Raw genomic sequence first — 21,141 nt, 5'->3', positions numbered from 1 at the left:
TACTAAAATTCTTCAAGACCTACATCTCCCACCTTTCTAAAGCTCTCCAATATCCTAACTGAGAAAACGTGTCATTTTGTGATTCTTCATTTTCTCAAGAACTCCCAATTGCTGACAGTGTCTTACAGAAAAAAAACACTAGAAACAGACTCCCGGAAAGAGAGGTAAATTTCAAGCCAGCAAACTGAAGGCTCTGGTCTACATTGACACATTCGGGCAAAGGCTCGTCTGTCCCTGCTGAAGCCAGGGGTCAATGTCTGCCTTGAAGCCAGAACTACATTTTCACAATTCACACTGAAGCCTCTAAAGAATTAAAAGGTTGGCAAAGTAATTGTTGGAGAAGAGCAGGACGCTGGCTATTATCACTGCTAGGAATAGGTTTGAAAACATATACCATGTGGGGTGAGTGGGTATGCAAAGGTGAAAATATATGCTCTTTTGAAAGCAGTGAGATTTTTTTCAGCAGCGGACAGCCAGGGAACATTGAGACAGAAATTTAAGAACATTATAATTGGGACTGTCACAAGCATTTTTTTAAAACTTTTTTTCAGCCGGTTCCAAAACATGCTTTGGAAACACAAGAAGCCTCCTATGGCTCCTGCGAAATCCAGAGCACTGCTGCGCCGATTGTAGGGCCCCTTTAGCCCCACGGACCACCCAGGCGGGGCCTCCCCTCCCGCTTTCCCGGCGTCCCGTCGGCACTCGCCCCGCGCAGACCCGCGGCATTCCCGGCCGGGACACGGCGGGGGAGGCTGGCGGCAGGAGGGACGCCCCGGGGAGAGGCAGGGCCAGGCGATGGCGGGGGCTCCTCCGCCGCCGCGGGCCGGGGGAGCCTGCCTGGCTCCTACCTGGTAGGCGTCGGGAATGTTGACCGTCTCTCCGTGCTCCGCCACGTAGCCGATGATGCCCTTGCCCCAGGGCACCTGCACCTCGTTGCTGTCCTCGGTGGAGCCGCAGGGCAGCAGCGGGGTGCCGGCGTGCACATCGAAGAACTTGGAGACCAGGGTCTTTTTGCCGGCGGAGGTTCCCTCTACGAGGAAGAGGGATCCCCGGTCCGCGTCCACCATGAGGCAGACGAAGATGAGAATCTTGTAGCTGAGGCTGGTGAGGTCCAGGTCATTGGAGATGTCCTTGACCAGTTCCAGGAAGAACTGGCGCTCGTTGTGCTCCTTGAGGTAGCGCTTGTAGTCCAGGGCGGTGGGGGGGTACTGGGGCAGGCTGACGCGGGACTCCAGCAGGGCGCTGAGGATGTGGGCGGTGGTGGGGGGCAAGGAGCTGGCTTTCCGCAGCAGCGCCCGCCGCCGCACGCTGCTCAGCGGCTCCTGCGCTCGGGCGTGCACATGCTCGTCGTAGGTGAGGTTGACGTGGATAGCCTTGGAGCGGGCGAAGCTCTTCCGCAGCTCCTTCTGGGACGCTCGGCGCTGCAGCCCCCCAGGGCTGGGACCGGGGCCGGGACCGCCGGGACCGCCCGCGCTCCCCCAGCTCCCGGCGGGGCCGTCGCTGCTCCGCCGCTCCTCCGACGGGCCGGCAGCGGGGGCGGCGGGGACGGCAGGCGCTTTAGGGAGCGAGTTCTTCCTCTGCAGCCACTTCTCCACCAGCTCGGGGTGCCTCTCTAGGAAACTTTCCACCGCCGCCACGTCGAGGCCGGCATCGCCGGCGGCTGCCATGGTGCCGGCGGCGGGGGCGGCTCAGGCCTCGGGAGCTCCCTCGCTGGCCATGCCCCGCCGCCGCCACGTGCTGCTGCTGCCGCCCCGACGGCCGCCCCGGAGCACGGGGGATGCCGGCAGCCCCGGCGAGGGGCCGCTTCTGCCCCTTGCCCAGGCCCCTCCTCAGCGGCGCGCCTCCTTCTCGCCTTCTGCTTTCCCTCGCGACCTCCTTTTCCTGCCCACCACTCTTTATTATTAGTAGTAGTATTATTCGTATTTTTTAGGTATTTTTTTGTGCTTCCAGGTTTTCAGCCTTTCTCCAGCTCTGGCCTCGGTTCCCGGTTCTGGGCCGCTCGCTCCCCTGGTGAGTCGGGCAGGCGGTGCCGCCGCGCCTCTGGAGATGCTCTGGGAGCGCTCGGGCAAACCCCTTCTGCCAAGTGCTGTCAGTGCTGGCGGCGGCTCCTGCGTAAGCCAGCCGGCAGACCACTGAGAAGGAGGGAGGGGAGGACGCGTGAGCCGAGCGGGGGGGCAGGCGGGTAGGAGGGAGAGCTGGCCGGGAGCGCTGGCAAGCCCCGCTGCGGGGGGGAGCACTGCCGCCCGCCCGGCAGCAGCCGCCTCGGCAGGGCGGGCGGGGCGCGCAGGGTCCCCGGCGGGAGGACCCCCGGCAGTGGGGAGCTGTGCTAGGGAGCTTCATTCAACAACATCGGGGGAGCGTGCGGGGGGAAAGGGAGGGGCCTTTTGTCTGTGATCCACGTTCGGGGAAGGGACGAACCCCGCCGCGGCTCCCGCCCGCGGTCCGCCGGAGAGGCGGCGGGAGGTAATGGGAGCGCTCCCGTTAAAGAGCTCTCATTTATACCATTATCTGAGCTGCTTCAGTACTTCAGGAGACAGGCAGGAAAACGGAGCCCTTCCAAGAATCCTGAGTGAATTCCGTTTCTTGAATCACTGAGTTGATTTGCGTACAGCCTCACCGCTGCGGAGCCCCGACTCTGCCCGGCGAGCACGGCTCCCGCGGGGTGTGAGGGGCACAGTGGGCTCTGCCCGCCCGGAGCCGCCCAGGGCTTTCTGCCGCAAGCCACTATCCCCCGGGGCAGCTCGGCGGGAGCGGGCGCGCCCAGGCGCTCCTGGGTGTCCGCTCGGGCATCACTGGCTGCCAGACGGAAACCGACTGCATCCACAGCCGGCAGACGGACAAGGGTTATTTTTATGCGCACGTGGAGCACTTTTCATTGCTAAATCAATGCCTACGCATAAGCGATTGAAAAAACAGTCATGGATCTTAACACGTGAAAATGTTTTTAATGCGCTCACCAAAGCCTGAATGAAGGCGGCTTCAGAAATTCATGAATGGGAGTTCGGGTGGCTGGGAAAACACACGGGCAAACCTTCAACCAGACGAGATTCCGACCTGCCGGGACCCTCCCCCTGCAGCAGCCCCTTACGGCGCGGGGTGCGGGCAGTGCTTGCAAGGAGAGGGAGGACTTTTGGGACACGTGTCGATAGCGCAGGCTGGTGCGCGGGTGTGAAGCGAGGAGGAAGGGCTATGTGTGTGTCCCGCGTCTCTCGCGGCAGTAGGGGTCACCCTCGGGGACTCCGTGCAGATGCTTCGGCTTGTGCAGCTCGGAGACTGCTTAGGAAGCCACGGACAAAGGGTTTCGACTCCCAGTCTCGGTGCCCGCGCTGTTGCAGGCTGAGCAGCAGTTCTCTCGCCGCCGCGGGTTCCCGTGCTGGGTTCCCGTGCTGGGTTCCCGTGCTGGGTCCCCGTGCTTGCCCCCGCGCTCGGCGTGGTTTCATTCAGTTCTCCGGCTCTCCCCGCCGCGCAGGGATGCTGCCGCAGGAGGACGAGCGCTCCATTGAGAAACCGCGCCGCCGCCAGCCCACATCGGCAATAGGGCAGCGGGGGCGGCGCGCAGGCGTGCGGGCAGCCGGGGCGGGGGGCGCAGCCCCCGGCAGCAGCCCCCGGCGCTCGGGGGCCGGAGGAGGGAGCCGGGAGCTAGCCCGGCCCTGGGCGCTGCGCGGCGGCCGGGAAGGGCCGCTCTGGGCCCGCCGCACCGTGCCCCGCCCGACTTGCGGAGGGCGCCCGGCTGCAGAACCCGCGGCGAGTGGGCTGCGGGGCGAGGGGGCGGAAGGCGAGGAGGTCGGAGAACACGGTCTAGGGGAGTCGTGCCCGAGCTGCTCGCACCTCTAAAGAAGCCGAGCTCTTTCCATACAGGTAGCTTGGGCGAGGGCAAGGCTGTGTAAGCGTTTCCGAGCGCGCTGCCGGAGCTGTGACGCAAAGGGGTTTCACAGGCGGCGGCGGGCGCAGCCCCTCGGGCTGAGCCGCCGCTGTCACAGGGCCGGTGGCGGTCCCGGAGTCCCCTCGCCGCGCCGGGGCTGCCGCTGAGCCGCCCCCGGCGGTGCTGCCCCGAGCCCGAGCTGCATTTGCGGTTTTGCAGCTCTGGCACAAACACTCCACTTGCACAAAGAAATCGCATGAGCTGCTGGAGGCCAGCCCGGCGCGTACCCCCAGCTCTCAAGCGAATACCTTGGGTGCGAAATAATTGTATGCAAATAATTCTTACCATCTCACTGTGGTAAGGTTTGGTTTGAGCACGCACACCAATGTTTACTACAAAATGGCTACTCTGTGTGTATGTATGTTCTGTATGTAAACACTAAAAACAACTTAATGTTTCTGTAAGCCTAGGTATAATCTAGGCCCTTGATAGTCTTGTGGCATCTTTAGCTTATTTGCTGGGATTTTATGCATAGGATTTGATTACATCAGAAATCTGCATATTGACAGTCTCTCAAACAGCAGGCAAGACTGAAGAAAGTAAATCTGTAGTTGTCTCCATTGCATGAAATACATAGTGAACAATTTACTGTAGCAGTTTAATTGTAAAGAACTGTGGAACCCAAAATCCGTGTAAAGATGAAATGTGACAAAGATGATTACATTGATTTGACTGTTGTGTAACTTGCACGGGCTTTGGACATGCTGTCAGGATAAAAACTGGTTCAGAAGCCTGGCCTGGTGTGCATTGATGGATATTAGGAGAAAACTGGGGTCTCTGTTCTGTCTGCAGGGCGAGTTAAACAAGCACAGTGTACACTGGGCTGCAGCCTCATGTGTTGGCCTGAGATAGATTAGTGTCAGCCTTTTGTGGGAGGGCAAAAATAGGAAAATAGATTTTGTCAATGCCATGGGATTTTGCTGCCTTTGTAATTTTATAGGTATGCTGCAGTGAGGTACAGGCAGCTTACATTTGATGCATCTGAGGTATGATGCACCTTTTGTCAGCAGGGATGCAAAATGCCAACTCAGACAGCAGTGCAGGCTTTAGCCAGTTCCACCTGGTTTCCTTGGGTACAACATACAGAAATGCCCTAAGATGCCCTAAAAGAATCAGAAGGAGAAATGTCAGTGCATTTCTCAGGCATAGTGTGTTTCTCTGTTCAGAAGGGCAGTGGAATAGCACTCCTCAAAACGCAATTGGGAAAACCACTTGAGAAAAATTTGTCATTTGGGGAGATGCTTTATTACTCTAAACAGTCTGAAAAGGGGAAGTAGTCCAGTAGAATCCAGGAGAATGGGAGCATAAATGATGTATAATATAAAATTCACAAGGTATACTTTGTGTCACTTTAATAACTAAAATAGAAATCCTTTTTGCATCATGGAGAGTTGCAGTTCTTTGCATCACTTCATGTACAACTGCTTACTGCTTCTAAACTATGTGAATATCTTTGTAATTCCAATATCCAGAAGATTCAAATATAATTCATGCCGTTTTTTAAAATGAGCATGAGAGTGACATGAAATTTCTCAAGGCTGTGCTCCATTGAAGGACATTAAAAAAAGGGTTGTCAATAGCCACTTCCTGGAATCTCTTGACAGAAGTAGAAAAAAACATTATTGTTTCCTTCCAAACCTGCTAAAAGCTGTGTCTTTCAACAGAAGCCTGCTCTTGTACTGAAGACTACTGGAATACCTGTAATGACATGTTCACACTTCTCTTCTGTCCTCCAGAGCTGACTCTTCCCATTGTCTAAATGTAATTTATATATCACTTTGCTTTCTTTTAAAAACTTGTAGTAACATCGGTATGATTTGTTCACTACAATTTTAATGGGAAAAAATAGTTACTATATGCTGATGATACATTGAAGGAAATTCCAGTATAAAGTGAATGTCACAAAACGTTTCCTAGAAATCACAGAAAAAAAAAAGTCGTACAATTCTAAAGCACTTTAGTAACCAGAAAAAACCCCAAACGACAGGACACAGAACTGTATTTGTAATTCATAGCTCGATTCAAATAATATAATTTATATTCAAATAATAGAAATAAACCCAATGAAAGCCACACAGAATACTTCCCGTTTTACACGTTCCACTGTTCTCCAAGACTGTCTCTGTGAAAAGCACAAGAAAAACCAAAAGTCATAGCGTAATAGTAGGGGATGGTATTAAGTCAAGCAAAATAACTGCAGCACGCCATGATGCCAGTAGAGGGTAGTGACCAGCAAACAAAATCTAAAAGCTCTCCAGAAAAAGAAATTAAAATCTGCCCATTGGCACTACAGTGTTCTGGGAAAGCTATAAACCTTCTGACCTGCTGTACTGAGTATTGGAAATTGTACCAATGTTTTAATACAGGGAATGAGGATTTTTGTTTCTGTGGCACTGTAGTTGAGATTCATCTGCAGTAATGCAAAGTTGACAGTTGTAAGTAAGTCCTTGTAAGGCTTTCTATCATGCCTCTAAAGAAAAATCTTTTTTTATGTATGTCCCCTCCAACACTGTACCTTATTTATGTCACCTCTTAGTTTTGCCTTTACTTTTGTTTGGACCTGAGTTAAGAAAACCCTGCAGCTTGTCCTGTTGTACAGCCAAATAAACCCCAAAGTTTTGGTCCTGTCTTGTGCTTTCCATCTTTTCCAACAGTGTGGCACTGAGAATATTTCTGAATAGAGATCATGTTACTTTTTTCAACACAACCCGTTTAGAAAAAATACCAAATGTTATCACGTCCTTCTGCTTGACAACTGCATCTGTTTACGTGAAAGAGAGGGGGAATTTCTGCATATTTAATTTGCTTGTGAGAAGTAACAGGAAGGATGCGCGCCGCCCGACCTCCATCCGTGCGGCGGCTGCGGGTGCGCGGGAGCGGCCGCTCGGGGGCGGGCGCGGGGAAGCGGCGGCGGAAGGGGCGGGCGCGCTGTGTCCCCGGCGGAAAAGGCGCTGCCGCGCTGCCCTGCTGGCCCGCGGGAGAAGCCTGCCGTGCTCGGGGCCCCGCCATGGAGGAGGGCAGCGGCGTCCGCCTCTCGGCCGAGTGCCTGGACGAGCCGCCCAACAGCCGCGTCTTCGTGGTGCTGGGCAAGGACACCGGCGAGGCGCTGATCCGGGAGCGCTTCTCCCCCTTCGGGGACATCCAGAACATCTGGCTCCTGCGGGACAGGCGAACCAACGAGTCCCGCGGCATCGCCTTCATCAAGTTCGCCCGCAGCTCGCAGGCTTGCCGGGCCATGGAGGAGATGCACGGCCGCAGCCTGCTCCCCGACACCAAGCCCATCAAGGTAGGGCCGGGAGCCGGGCGGCGGGAGCCGAGCGGGGGCGGGCCCGGGGGAGCGGGAGCCGGGTGGGGGCCGGCCCGGGGGAGCGGGAGCCGGGTGGGGGCCGGCCCGGGGGAGCGGGGGCCGGCCCGGGGGAGCGGGGGCCGGCCCGGGGGAGCGGGGGCGGGTCCGGGGGAGCGGGGGCCGGCCCGGGGGAGCGGGAGCCGGGCGGAGGCGGGTCCGGGGGAGCGGGAGCCTCGCCGGCCCCTCCCGGTCACATCCACCCGCGGCTCTCGTGGGGAGCGCCGGGGCCCGTCCGCGCCCTGCGTTCCCACCGGTGGCCTCAGCTGTAGCAGGCCTGCGGAAAACAAGCACGATAGATGTGAATAAATAGGACTGTATAGAACTGTCTGTGCAAGTATGTTTTATATTGGTTTTGTAGCTTGTGAACACTTTACAAAACTTTTTTTTTTTTTTTAATTTATGGAACTGTTCTGTCAGCTTTCAGTTTCCTGATTGGTTTTCCTATTCGCCAAGTACTAAGAAAATATGAATGAGTTTGAAGAGTGAAAGAAGGTGCCATGTGTTTAATTTGAAAATGCCACTGAGTCAGTAAAATGTTTTTTCAAGAACTTGCCATCAGAAGACAAAAGATCAAAGTTGTTTTCCTCATTCCCTTTCATGGCTATTAAAAAAATAAATTAAGAGCTCTGTGAAATCAGTTGCTACTTTTGCATAAGAGGCTTGATTTGAAAGTTGTGTCTTTCTTACTTGACTGCTTTGTTGGTTTTTTTGGGGTTTTGTTTTGTTTTTGTTTGTGATTTATTTGAGCTTTTTTTTCTTGATTGTCTTTTGGTGTGCATTTCTGAGATGAAATTTGTTTCAATAATTAAAAAAGATTTTAATAGTAACAGATACGAGAAGTTAGGATCCTTCATAGAGCAGTAGACCTGTAAACCTGGCCCAGCTGAGCAGTGAACTGCAGTAGCAAGGCTTTATTAAGCTGCTAGGCTTTCTTGTTTGTTTGCTTGCTTATTTGTTTTTACTACTGCTATACTAGGCCTGTTACAGTAATGCATTCTTTGCTACCTCATGTGTCCCGGTGATGTTGACAGTGCTGCTGAATCAGCAGTGGTATTTCTCACCATTCCTCATTATTCCCAGTAAGAACTTCTTCTGGCCCCTGTCCTGTTCGGGAAACTATTCGAGGTTTATTATATTTTTAGGTCTTTTACCACAGGTGGTCATAAATGTTCTTTTCTTTCCATGCTAAGAAGGTCAGCGTATGTGAACAATAAATACAAAGCCAGTTAAACTATTTTACTTGCTTGTTGATAGATGTCTTAGAACCTTTAGCCAGTAATTAGTGTTTCTGTAATTATTTCATTAGGTATTTATTGCACAGTCAAGAGCTTCTGGAAGCCACCGAGATGTCGAAGATGAGGAGCTTACACGAATCTTTGTTATGATACCGAAAACCTACACGGAGGAGGATCTGCGAGAGAAGTTTAAGGTACTTAAACTTTCTGTAGTTATTTTAAAATGCCTTTTTCTAAATTTATCAGAAGGACTTAGCACATGGAACTTTTCATGGTTTTTCAAATATTGGAAATTAAAATGTCTTTTAATCATTCCAGATGTATGGAGACATTGAATATTGCAGCATTATTAAAAACAAGACTACTGGAGAAAGTAAAGGTTTGGGCTATGTCAGGTACTTGAAACCATCGCAAGCTGCCCGAGCAATTGAAGAGTGTGATAGAAGTAAGAATCTAAGTGAATTCTTTAAGGGCGTTTTCGCAATAAGTGTGTATCATGATAATGTACCTTTAATTTTTAGTTTTGTTTGCAGGTAAATTATTCTTGATGTAAAAACATCTTGAGACAAAGTTCTATTGCAAATAAATAATAGCACTGTTAACATTCAGTGAGAACAGTCACCTGATTACATTTTTTCAGGGACAAACTGCAAATAAGATCAGTGAGAAGAGTTTGGAAATGGATACAGAATTTTCTTTTATACATTATTATTGGTCTGTAGTGTAGGCTTCATACACAGGACAGAATTTTCATGTGTCCTTGGGAATAGGGAGTTTTAATCCAATGTATTTGATATAAAATTAATTTTTATATAAAATACACTTCATGATACATGGGGATGCTGTTGTGATAACATTTATTTAAGAACAAATCCAAGCTAACTGAAATTTGGGGAAGGGTGCTTGATTTTGTTTAGTGTCATGGTTTATCTGTTACAAAGTGAAAGACTTTGTATGCTTATTTATTACCAGCCATTTGGTGAGGCACTGGAACAGGTTGCCCAGAGATGTTGTGGGTGCTCCATCCCTGGAAGTGTTCAGGGCCAGGTTGGATGGGGCTCTGAGGAACCTGGTCAGTGGAAGGTGTCCCTGCCCCAGACAGGGGGTTGGAACTCAACGAGCTGTAAGTTTCCTTCCAACCCAAACCATTCTGTGATTCTATGGTTTGTCATTTATGCTCTAGTACCAAAAGTTAATGAATTTGAGTGAGGCTGATGGAAGGCCAAAAGATGTCAGGAGCTGGAAGCACAAGACTTCGGAGGAGAGGCAGAGGGAATTGGGTTTGCTCATCCAGAAGAAGAAAGGTTTCCCCAGAAGCCTAACAGCAGTCTTTCAATCCACCCCCCTGTTCAGTGTTGCTTAATCACAAGTATGAAACAACTTGGTGTGTGGATGTGGGTGTGGTTGTTTGTTAGGTTTTTGTTTTGTTTTGTTTTTTTTTTATGGCTTTGTTTGTTTCTTTTTTTTCAGTAATATATGTGGTGGTTCTGCATTGTATCTATCATAAGTGGTTCTACAGAAATTATATTTGTGCATAGGGATATGAGCCTGAGATTACTTAGCAGTCAAATTTTATTTCCTATTTGCTGTGAGGCTAAAATGAAATTAGTTCGATAGCTTGATAACCTCTTTATTTCATAAAAGCAAAACCTACATCAGTGTAAAACATCCACAAAATACTGTTTTAGCACAGAAGTTCAGGTGGTGGTTTCTGGAGCATTTCAGAATCCTGCTAAGTATCACAGAATGGTTGACGTTGGAAGGGACCTCTGGAGGTCATCTAGCTCAATGACTTGGGTCAGGCAGGGTCACCTGGGTACTGGTGGCCCAGGACCATGTCCAGGTGACTTTTGAATATCCCTGTACATGGAGACTCCATAGGCTTTCTGGGCAAGCTGTGCCAGTGCTCAGTCACTCTCATGGCAATTAGCCTCTGTCATGCTTAACTTGTGAGTAGGAGTAACTCCATTTCAAAGCTGTTAACTTTCACAAAATCGTTATGGCAGACTTCAAGAGTTATAGTTTAGTTATTCCTCTAAAGCCAGCACTTACTGGGTTTTCTGAGTAATGTTTCTAAATATGGGACTTGAGAGAGTGTGGGCCTGGTCAGATAACTGAGATGTGCTGAGGTGGTTTTATGTGTGTGGTTGTTTCTTTCAGGCTACAGGGCCATTTTGGCTGAACCTAAAAATAAGTCATCTGAGTCTTTTGAACACGATTATTACAGTAATAATATGAGGCAAGATCTAAGAGGAAATACACTTCCATTTTGTAAGTCACAGCTTTTTACCCTGAAAATGATTTGTGGGCTCCAGTATGGTCACTAAATAAGAATGTGGTTTGGAGGAAGGGAAGCTGATGGAGGCTTAGGTCAACACTTCAATAGTAGATTGGGTATTGAAGTTAGAAACTAGCCAGGTGTTTCATCTCTCTATTTTTATGGCTTGCTTTGCTCTGGTTGGCCAATTATTTTGTGACCTGCACTGGTGAAATCAACACGGGACCTTTATATATAATATAATTGTATATAATTCACTTGGATTACTTTTAAGAGTTGAATGCAGCATATGCATGAAATGAAGGCATGCTGGTGTGATGACTCAGATTGTTTTGTTGATTCTTGAGGTATGCAGCCAGAATTTTGTAGCTTTGAAAAAACTGAGACCAGGATTCAAGAACCAGTCTCCAAACGCCTGTCAGTGGTATCACGGCTCCCCTTTATTCAAGAGCAGCTGTTTGCCCTCTTTGATTTAGTTCCAGGATTGGAATATTGTGATGTTCAGCGAGACCCTCATACCAACAGTGGTAAGTAAAAGAACAAAAGGTTTTTGTCTTTTTTCTCTGAACGGAATCCCTTGTAATTGTACTTCACTTAATTTGTATTGCAAAATACAGTTTTGTTGGAAACAAGCAGTGGTTGCTGCTATCACTGCATAAACTCAAGAATTCAGTTTTGTTTGAACCCCTGTTTACAGGTAGCCCTTAAGGGATTATGCCTTTACTTTCAGATAATAAAAACTCAAGAGGGTTAGAGTCAAAGTAATGATAAGTGGGTTTTGGTTGAATTAATAGTTTGAGGCAGAATAAATGAAGAAAAAGTTGTCAGAAATTATTAAAGTAAAATGTTCTCTAAGCAGATCTTTTGAATTTTCATTCTGAAATGTGTGTGTGTAGAAGTTGACACAAGTAAAATGAAAGTTGAAATTCACTGTTGATGGGATAATTGCATTTTTAAATAAAATTATGTATCCTTTTGTTACTAATTCTGGAGTAGTGAGGAAGTCATGTTTTCACTTGTGTGGTTTTACTGCCAGCTTTTCAAGTTAGCATAAATACAGCTCATCTGTCGCTAGTTAACTTCACCGAAGTTTCCTTCACGAATAAAACTGATGAAGTAGTAATGATGTATGCTAAAAAGACTTAAGAATTTTGTGTCATCCATGCCTGATGAGCTGTTTAAATGAATTGCTTACATGAGGGTAGTTTGTCCTGAGGATTTACCTGTCTCCTGGTGACACTGTGTGCACTGTGTTTGCAGGGTACGCTGTGATTCAGTACAGCACTGCTGCCTCAGCTATATATGCCAAGTACAAACTACACGGGTTTGAGTATCCTCCTGGAAATCGACTAACTGTCATTTTCCTAGAAGATGGGAATGATAGCTCAGAGTAAGTACAACCTACAGAGTTGTAAGTTGTATTCTGGAGAGCAAAATATAAAATAAAAACATTTTTAAGAGAAGACGTAACATCAGTGTCACTGTGAGCTTGTGCCATGCTTGCAGATAGTATTTTCTGAAACTCTTTGGTTTGGGTTTGTTTTTTTTTTGAATGGTTTAGAATAAGCCTTTTGAAACTTGGTAGTCTTTGATAAAGATTAAAACACATATTTTTAAGATGCTATGGAAAAATCTTGAATTTGGCAAGAATCTGTCAATATATCTGTAACACGTAACAAGGCTGGAATGTACTTTTGATGAGGTTTTTGAATTAGAACCAGACTTAGGTACTTTGTCTCTTGGCTGTGTTTGCAGAGTGCAAGCAGTAGCTTTGTGAAGCACATATGTAGAGTAAAGCTTTTGGGTGCTGAGGATCTGATATTGGTACAGTATGGGGAATTCTCAGGTGTTTGATCATTTCTAACTTCTTCCTATGTTTTGAATGCCCAGTAGAAGTTGGAGCAGCTTAGGTACTCTCCTGCAGTGAATTTTTTGCCTTAGTTTCATCCTAAAGGAGTCTAGTTCATGTCAAACCTGTTCTGGGAGATGAAGACAGTAAGGAGGGACAGTGGAGAGATTCACTTCAGAAGTACGTGCCTGATCTGAACTGAAACCAATGTTCATTGCAACCTTCATTCTCCAGTAATTCCTAGATGGTCTAACAACACAGGCTGTGTATTTATGCAAAAAAGCAACTGCTTTTTCTTACTCTGCATCAGAACAAAGAAAAATCACTGGAAAATGAGGACTGGAAGTAAACTCTCTGATAATATTTTGGTTTCTGAACTGAATCTCTGTGCTCTTTACCGAAATGGGTGAAGTTTTTCTGTCCCTTTTGCTTTTTAGTCATCTCTCAGAAAATGTAGTGGACTCTTGTAGAGACAAGTCAATCTTTTTTTCCCCTAGAGTGTTAAAAAGCCCAGAGAGTAGTTTTGTGTATCTGTAAGTGGTAATGAATGAATGTTTTCAGTGAGTTGCAGCTAGCATGCAGGCTTTCAGATCTCTCTGTAGGCTGTCATGAAAGCCTGTCTTGATTTTCATCATGTACATGACATAACGGATTTCTAGAGATACTCTGATGTGTATTAAAACTTACTTTCTCTTGCTAAATTTAAGATTTCCATAACTTAGCTCTTTCTTTGAAGTAGTTTATTATCACTTCTGCTTGCAGCCTTATCAGGAAAATGGCAACACAGCTGGTAACAGCGCAGGTGTCGTCAGCGCTGCGCAGTAACAGCGCGATCGTTCAGCAGTACAGGACGCCTCCTGTAAGTTCACGTCATGGATGGTGTTGGTGTTCTTCTGAATTGTTGTAAGAAACTTCACATATGCCAATAAAGAACACTGCTCACTTGCTTCTCTAAACTGTTCTACATGCTGCATTTTTAAGATGTACCTCTGGTTGGTTAGTGCATTTTATTCCCTGAAAAGGTGTCTGACCTTACTTGAATTTATTGTCCAATCTAATGAAATAACCAAAGTAAATAAAGTAAGATAATAAATAGTAATAAATAAATAAAATAAAGATTAGCACTCACAAGGCCTATTTATGTCCTGTGATGGAACAAAAATGGTAAGAAAGGTAAAATTACTTCCTGTGCCCCCCCCCCACCAGTTAACTTACGCTTGGCGTTTTTCTGTTTCAGCAAGCATTTGGAGGAACTTCTGGCCCACAATTGCTGCAGCCCCAAACAGATGCCATACTTCCACCACCCAAAAAAAAAGTTCCACCTGACACTTCTGTGAAGGAAAGGCTTTTCATACTTTTTCATCCCCATCCTTTACCTGTAAATGTACTGGAGGATGTGTTCTGGTAAGACTCTATTTACAAGTAAGTGTTCCCTAACAAAAAGAAATCAAACTAGGAAATATTTAAAGTAAACACTGAAAATAAAAAAGAGGGCCTTAAAACTCTTTTCAGAAAGGGCAGTAGACAGTGACCAGTAAGTCATAAGTGAACAGTAGGTAACAGCTGCTTTTTGAAAGAAGTGTGTAATGAGATTCACGTTGAACCATAGATGCAATGTCGTCAGTGTAGCAGCGTTGTTATCAATTAACTTAATCTGAAGTCAAATGTCTAGTCTTCTAATGTTGATTTTTAACCAAAAAATGTAGTACTTGCAGTTACTATTTCCTAGTTCATTTTGCATTTTCTTTTACATATTTCTGTAAGGCATTTAACTATTTTGATAAATTTCCACAGTAACTTAGGGGGAGCAAGTATAGGGTGTTGTTTTTCTGATACATTATAATGGTTTGCATCCTACTAACACTATTTTAATCATTCTTTCTATCTCCCTGTGTGGAGCAAAGACTTGAGACAATTTTTGCCATCTTTAAAAAAATCAATAGTTAATAGTTCTCCAGTATTTTATATTATTTATTTGTAGTATACTCTTGAAGAGAGAGGTGTTTCCCTTTTCTGGTGGTTTGAATTTGCAATAAATCTTTGGAAAGCCAAAATATTTTCAAAGCACCAGGAGAGGAAAATGTGTGTGAAATTTAAAATTGTACCTATTTGATATAGTGGATTTTCTTAATCAGATGCTGGAGGAGGAAAAGGCCCTGCACTCGAGTCTTGACACTTCAGTATAACTTCCGTAAGAAGCAAGCAGACTATTTAAAAAAAATATGTAAGAATCTGTCTAGGAATCTCCTGAGTACTTGAAAACCTCTATTTTTCCCTGAAGCTGTAGTGCTTGTTTTCTCAGTCATTTTGGTGAGACCTTTTTTGAAAAGAATCGCAACTGAGCAAGTTCATTTAAGTGAGATGCAGGTTTAGGTTCTAAATTATCTGCTGGCTTGGGTGTGTATGTCTTACTTTTGGTTGGTTTGGGTTTTTTTTCTTGTTTTGTTTTTGTGGGGTGTTTGGGGACTGTAGTATTTATTGGCATTACATATTCTTTTGAATAAGAGAGGAATCACTGATGTTTATGGTTCTATCGTAATATTTCATAGAAAACATTACCTGTGAACTTCTGGTGTTCGTTTGTGTTTCTGCCCATAATTCAAGGGAAGGGAGTATGCAAATTGGGAGCATAGATATAAGAACACTGTTTTCACAGTTAATAAATCATACATCAGATTGGAAATGTTGCAGGAAAATCTGTAAATTTTCTATTCTTTTTTCCCCCCCAGTCGTTTTGGACAATTGATAAATGTTTATCTTGTTGCTGGAAAAAACGTGGGCTATGCAAAATTTGCAGACAGAGCAAGTGCCAGCGAGGCCATAACTGCATTGCATGGCAAGATTGTGAATGGGGTGAGGCTGAAAGTGAGGTTGGCAGACTCGCCCTCGGAGGAGCCCAACAAGCGCCAGAGAACTTACTGAGCAGGTGAGTACCCCCTACCCAGCCTGAGCTCCTTCTTACCCTGAGGTCCAGCTACCTGAAATAGTGAGAGGCAAAGATTTTGAAGTTAGATACAAACATATAATGATAAACTTTAAATCTATTCTTAGCTAGCAAATTGAAATAGAATTCTTGAGATATCTGGGTGTGTATACACATACATGTATATATATACAGGTGTGTGTATGCACTTATATGTGCACTTCATTTTAGCAACAATCAAATTTTATAATTCTTGAAAAAAATATGAACCAGTTGATAAAAATTAATCTGGGTGTTCATAGAAATACCATTTTTGTACATGAGAGGATCAGTTGACATTGAAAAGAGTATGCAAAAATAAACAATGAAACAGACATAAGCTTGTGTGTGTCTTTTTTTTCATTACAATCACATGCCCTCCGTGGCATTGGATAAAGATGAAGAGTTGAGCCCTTGAAGGGCAGAGGAGTGAAGGGGTAAATTAAAAAAAAAAGTGGTGGGGGGACAGGTAAGGTTGTCAGGTGAAAGCGAAGCTTTGGGATATCTGGATCATCTGTGTCCTCAGAAATCAGGTGTAGCTGGAATATGTGATAGTGGGGAAAATAGAGCAGAGCCTGTGGTGAAGGAATTGAGATACATGTTTAAGATAATTAGTTTGAGAACTTACTGTTTGATGCTTATGGCCTGTGAAAGCTGGCTGAACTCCTAGAGAGGTTTTATTTTTTACTGACTTCAGGGACCAAAATTCAAGTGTTCTTTTGAAACATTGCTTTGCCTCAAGTTATATTGAATTTCATCACATTTTTAAATTATTTTTATTTCTTTCAGCATTAGGACTGTTGCCAAAGGAGAATATACTTGGGGGAGAAAAGGCTAAGCCCTGTTTTCTACAAAATAACTCTAAAATATTACTATAGCTTCCAGATATTTCCAGTACCATCCTATCTTCTTAGGGTACATGAAGTTTTGGTTTAACTAATTCAGAAAATACCACATGACTGTCTTTGCATCAGTGTTTTCCCTCTAAGCTTCACTCCTTGTACCTTTCTTTGTATAGATCCTTTGTGACCCAAGAGTTGCAAAGACCAAAAAAAGCTCTTGCCTGAAGTGTTCTTTTTCTCCTAAGGACCTCCATGTTGCTCTTCTGATAAGCAGCAGATACTAAACCTGGCCTTAGTTTTTATACACAACTTTTGTTTTAAAAACTTGGATTTCTGGGCATTCTTTTTTCTGCATGGAATTATAGCTAAAACTATATAGAAACTTTCTTCTTAATCATCAGCTCTGGTGATTGCAATTTTAAGTAACTTGTACCCATGCTCTTATCTTTGTAAAAGTTTTCTTTGTTTATAATGTGACTTTTGCTCTCAGCAATAAAATCCCAGCCTCTGGGTCCCTACAGGAATAACTGTGAAGTGCAATACAATACCAGGTCTGCCTTTTGTACTTTTTACTAGAGAAGTGTAAATACTACATGCATCCCAAATTAGAAAAATTATTTATCCCTACTTTTTTTGTACACCAAATTCCTGATTCCTCGTCTCTTAGCAGGTTGTCTTGGCATCTGTCTCTTTTCAGGATAGACAGACAATTACTTGTTCATTTGTCCTTTGGTTGTTTCTCAAGTTCAAATGAAGTGGTACCTAAAAGGGAAGATTCCCTTTCAAAAGAGAATCACTTACATTTCCCATGTAAGTGATTTTACCACTGCCTGATTTTGCACTGGAATGACTGACAAGCTTTACAGTAATTTGGAGGCTTGTATTTTGCTTTCAGTTAAAGTGTTAAATTGTGCATGTGAAAGGAGGTGCAATTCTCTCTACCTCTGAAATAGTTGTGGATTTTTTTTAGGATTGAGAATATTAACTTTCTTCATTGAATTTTAGCTGTAGGAAATAATCTTTCTAGCCAAAACTTCTGTGAGTTTTCACTTAAGGAAATCATTGCCTCTTAATAAAATCCTTTCTAAAGTGCTGTTGTATTGCTTGCCTTTTGTCTCTAACAAGGTGACTGGATTTCTGAAATAGTCTTTTCTATACAAGGTTCTCTGATTAAAATCCATTATAAGACCTGTGAATTCTAGAATCTATATGAAAATAAATGTAATTCAATGGAATAATTAAGTAAAATATTAATTTTTTTCAACACATTTGAAGTTTTGCCCCAACACCTTTTTATGTAAATAATCTTTTTTAAAATACAATTTACAAAACTGTTTCTTAAAAAAGGTTTTGTGGTAACAGTATACTACTCATAATGCTTTTGCAGTGCAAACTTCTGACTCTAAGAACTTTCTTACCTTGCAACAAACTTTGTTTTATCAGGCAAATTTGAATACAGGTCTATTAATATTCTAAACTAATCCACCTAATGAATTTTACAGGCTCTGGTTCTCCTAGAAGTCAATGAGAATTCAGTTGTTTATGTGAGTAGTTAAAAGTAGCAGAGAAAAGATGGAAATACAGATCAGTAAGGTTCTTTTAACCACTTTAAGTCCTAATGTAAGTTTTTGGGGGGGTGAGATTATCCCCTCTTATGCTAAGTAAGTATTAATGGCTGAAATAATCACTTCAAACTATCTTGCTTTAAATCAGATTAGGCTTGAGAAGACAGTGACACTGCATACTTCTAGGCAGTTGCTAAAAGCAGACCTGTCTTAATGATCTTGCTCTTGACCAGCTTGTGCTCTCCACTCAGGGCTTTGCATTATTTTGAGTATTTTGTGGAAACCTCACTGCAGTGTCGGATGCCAGTTACACAAATTGTGTCATTCTAAAATAGGAGAGGAAGGAAAGAATTTGCTGTCTGTCAGAAGAATGCATTGTGAAATACCAATCAATCAATCTCTTCATTGCTGCCTAGTAGTTCTGTTTAAATACCAGCCCCGCCCTTGGAAAGAAAAATGCAAACCACTAAAAACGAGAGCCACAAGCAAACAAAACAAAAAAGGCAAGCTCACCCCAAGCATCTTTCACAAAGCATTCAGATAGTCCTTAGAAAGCAGAGCTTCTTGTGTTGGAAATGCCAGACACAGCTACTTGGAGCTAGGTTCTGTGGCTTTTAATGGTCATTGCTGATTGACTTCAACCCACAGCAAATGGATTCATTGCATTTTTTCCCTGAAAAAAGTTGGGTGTTTTAAATAATTATTTAATTACTTACTAAGTTGAAAAAAACATTTATTCTGCCATAAAATACTTGGTTTTTATTGTCTTGTTATTCTTGTCTGGAAAAAGTCCACATCACTGACTTGATTTGCATTCTTTTTTTTTATTTAGACCTTTTTTAAAATCCTGATGTTGATATGTATACATTTTAATGATTTACTGCTCTGCAAAAATGTTTTTAAAAAGTAATTGTATTATAGTTGTGATATACTTTGAAAAAATAGGTGTATTTGTATCAACAGTATACTGCAGAAAAAATGCTGGCTTTTACACATTGCTCAGAGAAAGAGGCACTTCTTTAAAAGTTAGAGAAGTATGCCTAAAACTTCAACATTATTCTTCTAAAGATATTGAAAGCCTTATTTATATGCTGTTGTAATGATTATATTTTATAGTATGTCCTTTAAAATAAAAATAGGTATGTTGCTTTTTGATACTATTTTTGTACTTGTGTTTTTTCTACAGAAACTAAGTAATGACATGACCCTCAGCTAGCTGACTGACTGACTGAAAACGTGACTAGACATGGTTCCTGTGGACAGTGACAGCTTTTTTCAGTGACAACTTTTTTTTTTGTTAATTGTTACTTAGTTCATCTCTCTATGATCCTTTTCCTTTCTGAATATGCAGACATACAGTTTTGAAAATTATCTAGGCATTAAAAACTGTAAACTGGTGGTTGTTCTTGTGGTAGTATATAACCTTGTATTACAGAAATAGCTCTTGTTTTTACCTGAATCCTTCCTTATAAGATGGAAATTACAATGATGGAGGAAATAAAGGAGCCAGCATTTTCTGACTTGACTGGTTAATTTATAATGGTTCAGATTCTGTTAAAATAGAAGACATCTCTCATGATCCAAATTGCATTGAAAAGTGAAGTACAGCAGTAAATTCAAAGAAAATCAAGTAACTTTAACAACTGCTGGCAGACATGACAGTATTAATCTAGACTTAAAATAGCTGTAATCAAGAAAATAATTCAAAGTACATTCTTAAATATTTTGTTGCTTTGAGCCAAAGTTATTCATTATGCTGTTTAGTTAAAGGAACATTTGACTCTGTGTCAGACTACCAAAACTTCTTATATTTATCCTTTCTTATCCTGAGGTCTTTTGGCTATAACTGCGGGGAAACTGTGGAGTCTAAGGCTGTGGGTCTGGTTTTGTTAGTTTTGAGGGGTTGGGGTGTTTCTTCTTTTGGTTTTTTTCTTCCAGAAGCTTACAATGCATCTGTTCAAGTAGGAGTTGGACAAGTCAAGTTTTCAGCAGGATGAAGATGGTTTTGGCACTCATGGAGAGTAAATGAAGATAGTTCAAATAAGTATGTGCACAGAGAATTTTCAAATGCTATTACTTTCCCATGTATTCCTGTATACTACTTGTTGAATTGGAAATATCCTGTTTATTAAAATAACATGTACAGATAAAATTGAGGAATTCTAGTTGTATGTACTCTAGAGGAGAAGCATGCCCTTGGATGCTTCCTGCTTCACAGTATCTCCCATATGGTCCTTTGATCAATTGGTTCAGAAGTTTGAATTTAAAGTAACAAACCATGTTTTAAAAAAAACCCCAATTTTTCTTTTTTAAAAAGAATATTGGAATTCAAATGATCAAATGGGAGCAAGTTGCAGAGTAAAGGTTGCCTAAGAAATCTTTTCCTTCCCCTCCATTCCACTCGTACCTGTTAAAATGCAGTCCTTGATGACTCACCAGCAGCTCTTTTCCCCAAGTGCAGTTGTTTCATTCAGCACAAGGAGCAGAATTGAATAAGGGCTGCATGGTTAACCAAGCTGTAAAATTCCTGCTTAATTTGGCATAGCTGTGTGAAATTAGTGAGAAAACAGGTTTATGGTTGAGCCTGGAGAATTGGATCCTGTCTCTGACTCTAGCCTGACAGCTGTTTATAAGGAGGTTTGCAATTTCTCTTGTGTTCCCCTGAAAAAGTCCCAGTTTGGGTTGGTGTGTTGGGTTTTTTGTTTGTTTATTTGCTTGGTTTTTGTTGGTTTTTTTCCCCCCCCCCATCCTTCATGGTAAATTTCAGGTAGCATTTGGGGATTTTCTGTATTTGCACACAGGAAATAATTCTGACCAGGTTGCCATAAATCCCAAACTCCAGAACTGTCAGCCAGCACCTTTACAGCCTTAGCTGTACAGTCAATGTGTGCAGCGAGTCCAAGGTGTTCAGAAAGCATCAGTCCTATTCTGTGAACGTGGAGAGACACCATGCTTGTACAGAGGGTCTGACACATGCTGCAGAACCTGTATGCTGTGGTGGATCTGCACAGTAGCAGGTGAAATGCTGAGAATCCCTGTATGGGCAGTTGAAAAAAACCCCCAGCTTCTCATTTGTGTGGTAGAATTGGCCTCCCGATGAGTCTCCTATGCCAAGATCCCTGGTTTAACGGGGTGGATGCCT

The 21,141-nt window shown here is 44.0% G+C and overlaps 2 protein-coding genes across 3 annotated transcripts in view; one reads left to right on the top strand and one right to left on the bottom strand.

Moving 5' to 3' along the window:
- PDE11A (phosphodiesterase 11A) overlaps positions 1 to 2,178 on the bottom strand; it is a 115,435-nt gene extending 113,257 nt beyond the window's left edge. Inside the window, exon 1 of the mRNA XM_032113902.1 lies at positions 849 to 2,178. Within this exon, the coding sequence (XP_031969793.1) occupies positions 849 to 1,667 (819 nt within the window). The 5' untranslated portion in view covers positions 1,668 to 2,178. The remainder of the gene's footprint in view (positions 1 to 848) is intronic.
- Positions 2,179 to 6,734: 4,556 nt separating this feature from the next.
- On the top strand, positions 6,735 to 19,519 carry RBM45 (RNA binding motif protein 45). 2 transcript variants are annotated; one of them, XM_032113905.1, is made up of 10 exons: positions 6,735 to 7,208; positions 8,575 to 8,697; positions 8,822 to 8,948; positions 10,664 to 10,774; positions 11,129 to 11,308; positions 12,042 to 12,171; positions 13,393 to 13,489; positions 13,868 to 14,034; positions 15,360 to 15,556; positions 19,186 to 19,519. In XM_032113905.1, exons 1-9 carry the CDS (start codon positions 6,750 to 6,752, stop codon positions 15,550 to 15,552), a joined length of 1,587 nt encoding a protein of 528 aa, XP_031969796.1. In that variant the 5' UTR covers positions 6,735 to 6,749; the 3' UTR covers positions 15,553 to 15,556; positions 19,186 to 19,519. The 2 variants fall into 2 exon arrangements, with proteins under 2 accessions (XP_031969796.1, XP_031969797.1); XM_032113906.1 differs by lacking the exon at positions 19,186 to 19,519 and adding an exon at positions 16,382 to 19,159.
- The last annotated feature ends 1,622 nt before the right edge of the window (positions 19,520 to 21,141 follow it).

This window comes from Corvus moneduloides, chromosome 7, assembly GCF_009650955.1.
Source record: "Corvus moneduloides isolate bCorMon1 chromosome 7, bCorMon1.pri, whole genome shotgun sequence".
NCBI classification, from domain to species: Eukaryota; Metazoa; Chordata; class Aves; order Passeriformes; family Corvidae; genus Corvus; species Corvus moneduloides.
This window is presented reverse-complemented; position numbering and strand designations above follow the sequence as displayed.